At 44.1% G+C, this 5,942-nt stretch overlaps 1 protein-coding gene across 2 annotated transcripts in view; it reads left to right on the plus strand.

Annotated features, from left to right (window-relative positions):
• Positions 1–5,616, plus strand: part of dnajb5 (DnaJ heat shock protein family (Hsp40) member B5) — a 6,948-nt gene extending 1,332 nt beyond the window's left edge. For both annotated transcript variants that reach the window (XM_015972563.3, XM_015972562.3), the window contains exons 2-4: positions 103–369; positions 998–1,659; positions 5,150–5,616. In XM_015972563.3, the coding sequence (XP_015828049.3) occupies positions 159–369; positions 998–1,659; positions 5,150–5,383 (1,107 nt within the window). In that variant the 5' untranslated portion in view covers positions 103–158 and the 3' untranslated portion in view covers positions 5,384–5,616. The remainder of the gene's footprint in view (positions 1–102; positions 370–997; positions 1,660–5,149) is intronic.
• The last annotated feature ends 326 nt before the right edge of the window (positions 5,617–5,942 follow it).

The raw sequence follows: 5,942 nt of genomic DNA on the forward strand, positions 1-5,942 counted from the left end.
AAATAAACAAACAAATATAAATAAATAAATAAATAAAATTGTGTGTTGGTCTGCGGATAATCTGTCCCAGAGGAGACTCATGGTTGTCTTGTGTCCCACCAGTGACTGGACGCAGCCTGAGGTGAAGAAGGACCACTGAGTCCTGAGACAGCAGGGATATGGGGAAGGACTACTACAAGACCTTGGGAATCTCCAAGGGATCCAACGAGGATGAGATCAAGAAGGCCTACCGACGCATGGCGCTCCGCTTTCACCCTGACAAGAACAAGGATGCTAACGCAGAGGAGAAGTTCAAGGAAATCGCAGAGGCGTATGAGGTCCTCAGCGATCCCAAGAAAAGGGTCATCTACGATCAGCTGGGAGAGGAAGGTGAGGAAGAGGAGGACATGGGGGCTCTATAGGTCTGATCCTGATAAATGGGAGCAAGTTCAGGGTTCTGTTCATGAAGCTTTTTATAGAATGCTTTGCTAGCTTAGCAACAGTTCCAATATTACAGTGGTGGGTTTTGACCACTGAAGTAATAATTCTGATGTTTTGAGTGTTTGTGTTCTGGGGAGTTTGTCTAATACCTTAAAGTCCACCTTAACTACAAGTGTAGTGTGTGTGTGGCTGTTGGCTGTCAGACAGATGGCTCAAGATCATCGTGACTGCTGTAGTTTGCATGTGCGCGTGTGTGTGTGTGTGTGTGTGTGTGTGTGTGTGTGTGTGTGTGTGTGTGTGTGTGTGTGTGTGTGTGTGTGTGCGCGCGCGTGTGTGTGTGTGTGTGTGCGCGCGTGTGTGTGTGCGTGTGTGTGTTGCTGTGATGGAGTGACCTCCACTAGCAGCTCTGTTGGAAGATCAGTGATGCTGTGGGATTTTTCTCTCCCACATGAGCTCCACTCTTCTATCTGACATTACCTCCTCTTTGTTTTAGAGTTTTTAACAGCATCCTGCGTGGTGGTTGAGTTTGGTGAGTGTTTGGACATATCCAGGTTCTCATCCCTGTTTGCTTTTTCAGGTTTGAAGACAGGAAGCAGCAGCTCGTCCGGTGCTCCTGGCAGCTCAACTTACCACTACACTTTCCACGGGGACCCCCACGCTACCTTTGCATCTTTCTTTGGCGGCTCCAACCCCTTTGACATGTTTTTTGGCTCCAACCGCAGCCACAGCCGCTCCAATGGTTTCTCCTTCCATAACGACCACAGCAACGGAACAGAGCAGGACACAGAAATGGACGAGGATGATCCTTTTGCTCATTTTGGAAGGCAGTTCGGTTTTCCTGGTGGATTGAACAATGGTTTTCCAGCTGAGGGCCGCAGGCGGAGAGGCGCTCCATCGGAGCGTTTGGGGACCAGCCGTAAGCAGCAGGATGCTCCAGTGGTCCACGAGCTGAAGGTCTCGCTGGAAGAGATCTTCCATGGCTGCACCAAGCGCATGAAGATCACCCGCCGCAGGCTGAACCCTGACGGACGGAGCATGAGGACAGAGGACAAGATTCTCAACATTGTCATCAAGAAGGGTTGGAAGGAGGGCACCAAGATAACGTTCCCAAAGGAGGGGGATGAGACCCCTGAGAACATTCCTGCTGATATAGTCTTCGTCCTTAAAGACAAAGGGCATGCCCACTTCAGGAGAGACGGTTCCAATATCATTTATAACTGCAAGATTAATCTGAAAGAGGTGAATCTTTTTTCCATTTAACATTTTATTTGCACTTCTTTGAGTTGTAGTTTAATCTACTAATTCCCACTGATTTCCAGAAAGGACAGCCAAACAGAAATGCGTCGCATTTGTGGGGCTGGAGACCTTTAGATGAAAGCAGAGACATGTGACTGTAATTGAATAAGTCTGGGAGGGATGTTATGAGTTTGTGTGTCTGTGTGGTTGTTGCTGGAGAGCAGGATCAGTAGAAGCAGCAATTCTGTGGCTGTGATGTGAGAGAAGCAGCAGGAATGTGGTGTCCTTGTGTGACAGCCATGAAACCACCCCCTCACTTGTTTCTGCGCATCTGCATGAAATCATATAAACACCCAATACATCACACAAACGCTTGCATGCAACCTCATCTGCATCTTCAAGCGTCTTTGCAAATAAATTCAGCCAAAGATGGATTGTGATGGAGCAAGGATGCTATAACTGTGACTGTCGGGCTTTTTAATTGGCTGCTCCTACACAGCGGGGGCAACGGGTGCGCCGCAGCTTTAATGCTTCTAATAATGTTTCCACTGCAGTTCACATGGTCCGGATAATGGCAGGTGTTCTCGGGAGTGTCAGACTTTCCAGTGGAGCTCTTTTGTTCTCCTTTTGACGGGCTTTCACCTGAGAGCTCCGCTGCAAATCATCACATAAGCGATGCACCAAAAAGAACGCCGTTGGCTTTGCACCGTGTAGACTTGATGGTACTGGAGTTTGTTGAGTCACGTCAAGCAGGAGATGGCACTTAATCAAACCTGCACGGTGATTACATTTTCACTGCAGAACTCCCACACAGCTAAAGCCTTCTCGTCTCACCGCTGCCAGATAAGAGTCTGATGGAGCTAAACATGAGCTGGGGCAGAGAAGGGAAGGCGAGGTTGGAGTGGAGGATGGGGAATGCGTCTGGGGAATATTAGGGAAGTGGGTCAGATGATTTCGTTTCCAAAGCAAATAAGAGCTCATTTTCTAGCACTCCTTTCGGCTCTGCTTTCTCAGAAGATAACTAAATACTGCAGTAAAAGCACAGGGCAGGTTATGGATTACACATCACCTCCACATCCTGGACCACATGGTTCACATCTTCAGACAACACTGCCTCACTAATAGGTTGTAGCTACTTACAAACGGAAGTTTACATGATAAATCATTGTTTGGGAGATTAATCTGTCACTTTTGGCTATTTGGTTGCTTTTTTTTTTTTTTTTTTTTTTGCTGGAAGCATGCCCCAATGAACAGTCTGCGTTTTGTGCTGCCAACCTTGTCTGACTACAATCCTGAGAGACTATCTTCAGCCCTCGGGTGTCTTCACAGCGATGCCAAAAAAAGAGATGACTGCAAAGACTGTTGCTTGAATTTGAATCTTTTGCAACATGGTAATAATGACAGCCCTACAGTGCGCCTCTACCATCTGATGCTAGTGTTCTTCAGCACTGTACTCAGTTCAGCAAAACCCAATTCAAACATAAGAATGTGCTGCTGTTGGGCTCTAAAGCCAAAGTGAAGGAAGGGAACTGACAATGAGATGCATTTTTAGCAGCTATTGTGTTTCAGCCATGTCCTGTTAGAATTTGAATTATAAAGCAAAACCTAAACATCATTTCTAGGTTTACGTATGGAAAAAATGACATTTGCCTTTAAAATTTGGCCATCAAACAAAGCAGAAAGTGTGTTTGTTTGTTTGTTTGTGCCAGTCTCTATGGTGTTGTTGTCTGAGCTGGGGCTTATGTAATCAGTGATCAGCTGGCAGTGTGTGTCGAGCGTCATGGTAACCCGTCTGTGTGTGTAAGACCCGTGCTTGTCAATGGGAGCGATCATAGCAGGAGGCTGAGCCACAGCGACAGATGAAATCATAACGCATGTGTGAATGGACACCTAATGTCATGACTAAAAAACTCAGAAGCAGCTGCTCCGTTAGACCCAAACTTCTACGTTTATGTAGCGGTCTGTTTTAAACTTGTCCGCTGCGTTGCAAAAGTGTAAACTTTACAGCTCTTAGTGAAAACTGAGTTTGAAGATGAGCTCAGTCCCATCTATACGATCTGAGAGAGGGGTGTGAGAAATGAGATGTTCTTGTCACAGGTGTGTGGTCCAAGAGATCAAAGGTGCTGTGATCCCACTGCAAGATTCTGACTGGTTATGAATGTTTAACGTGTTATTCTGTAATAGGCTTACTGGGATGGATCGTGGGCCATGTTGGGGTTATAATCCAGGCGTCTCATAATTTGTCAAAATTGTATCACTTTAAAACACAGTCCCTTTAAAATCTCAAGATTGTATTGTAGTGTTAACCAAAAAATAGCTTTTTCTTGATAATCAGCATTTTTGTGGTTGTAGTATAAACTCATTTAATTACTCTTAGATAAAAATGTTGTTTTTTTAAATATTTTTGTTGAGCTAAATTTAAATACATTTTAAGTCATCGTCCGTTTTGTTTCATTTTTATATTCTGACTCCTGAATTACATATCTGATTTAATTTAGTTTATTAATTTAAACTTTCAAAATCAATTATCCTCTGAAGATTCTCGTCATTAAATCCTAATATTAAAAATTCATTAGGTTATTTCAATTCATCCTGTGACATCATTAAATCAAAATCATTTACCTGACGCCATTAAAACTGAAGTAGTTCTACTTTATGTTAACTAATTATCATGGAAGCAAATCAAACCATAACAACATGAAATCATGTAAACATGTGCATTGGAGTCCGTGTGTTGTTCTGAATGTCTCAAATGGAGGCAAATGTGTTATTAGCACGCGAGTTTTATTATTTGTGCTGATTTTGCTCTTCTAAACTGAAACGTTTCATTCACTCAGATGGGGGGTTAATAGTTGTGTCTAGGTAGTGTAAATGTGGTAAATGATGCTCAGTGGAAAGCCTGTGTAGCTATAAAGCCTCGTGTCTCTACAGTCTGACTGGGTTCATGCAGCATGTTGATAAGGAGGACACAAAAGTGTGTGTGTGTGTGTGTGTGTGTGTGTGTGTGTGTGTGTGTGTGTGTGTGTGTGTGTGCGTGTGTGTGCGTGCGTGCGTGCGCATAAGCAGGCACAACTGTGAGGATCTGACAAGCCCTCCAACTATTTACGAGCTCAGCCGATTCCTGCTTCACTTCGTTAGCCCGAGATATGAGAGTGCTGCTAAAATTATCCTCCTGTGCAATGCTGACACACTTACACACACACACACACACACACACACACACACAGGCCTAAAAGCTGTTCCCTTGCCTAATGTTCCTAATGCTGAGTTTTTTCTTTACACTCTGCTGAATGATTTGTCAAGGTGGACACTCTTCCTCCACATGTTACACACACACACACATGCCACACAGGAAGTAGGTTTTAGGTTTTCTCGTGATGACGTGTTGTTAAAATAAAGTCTGCTTTTACCTCATGGAAACATTAAGTCATGGCTTTGGCAGTTCATAGTTTTTCCAGGGATATTAACCTTCTATTTATTCTCTCTGTTCCAGGCCCTGTGCGGCTGCACTGTTAGTATCCCCACGCTGGAAAACCACGTCATCTCTCTCCCCTGTCATGACATCATCAAGCCAGGGACAGCGAAGCGGCTCAGAGGGGAAGGCCTGCCTTTCCCAAAGAACCCGTCTCAACGTGGTGATCTCATCGTGGAATTTTCTGTCCGTTTTCCTGACAGGATCCCTCCTCAGTCCAGAGAGATAATCAGACAGCACCTCCCTCAGTCATAGGAACACACTTCTGGTTTCCTATCAGCAAAACGACACACCGATCACAGAAAACATTACCCACAATGCTGCTGTTGCAGTCGCCCTTCTAATGTCCTGTGTCTGAGCATGCAGAGCAGATGGTGTGTGTGAACTTTACTACAGGAGGATGAGGAATGCCAGCAGGTCAGGCAGGATCAGGATTGCATTTATCCATATTTGTTTTGTCCTTTTACCCAAGCACACACACACACACACACACATCAGAAATTCAGAGCTCAGCACAACTGCAGCTGTAACTGGACCTTATTTTCTTACCTGTTTTCTACAGATTTGTCAAAGGTTTTATAAGCTGTCCAGCTCTGATCCTCGTCTTTTTGTGAAAGGTTGAGGTATTTTCCTAAAAGCGATGTTTTCCTTTCCAAAAATCTTCAAAAAGATTTTGTTTTATTATTATTATTATTATTACATTGGGAGTTTCCATGTTTCCTGCCCTTTAGAACATAATGCTTGAAGTCTGCAAGTTCTTTCCCCAAAAAGAGTTCACACTTAAAGTTCTACATTGCATCACAGTTTCTTTTAT

Source organism: Nothobranchius furzeri, chromosome 17 (genome assembly GCF_043380555.1).
Source record: "Nothobranchius furzeri strain GRZ-AD chromosome 17, NfurGRZ-RIMD1, whole genome shotgun sequence".
Taxonomy (NCBI): Eukaryota; Metazoa; Chordata; class Actinopteri; order Cyprinodontiformes; family Nothobranchiidae; genus Nothobranchius; species Nothobranchius furzeri.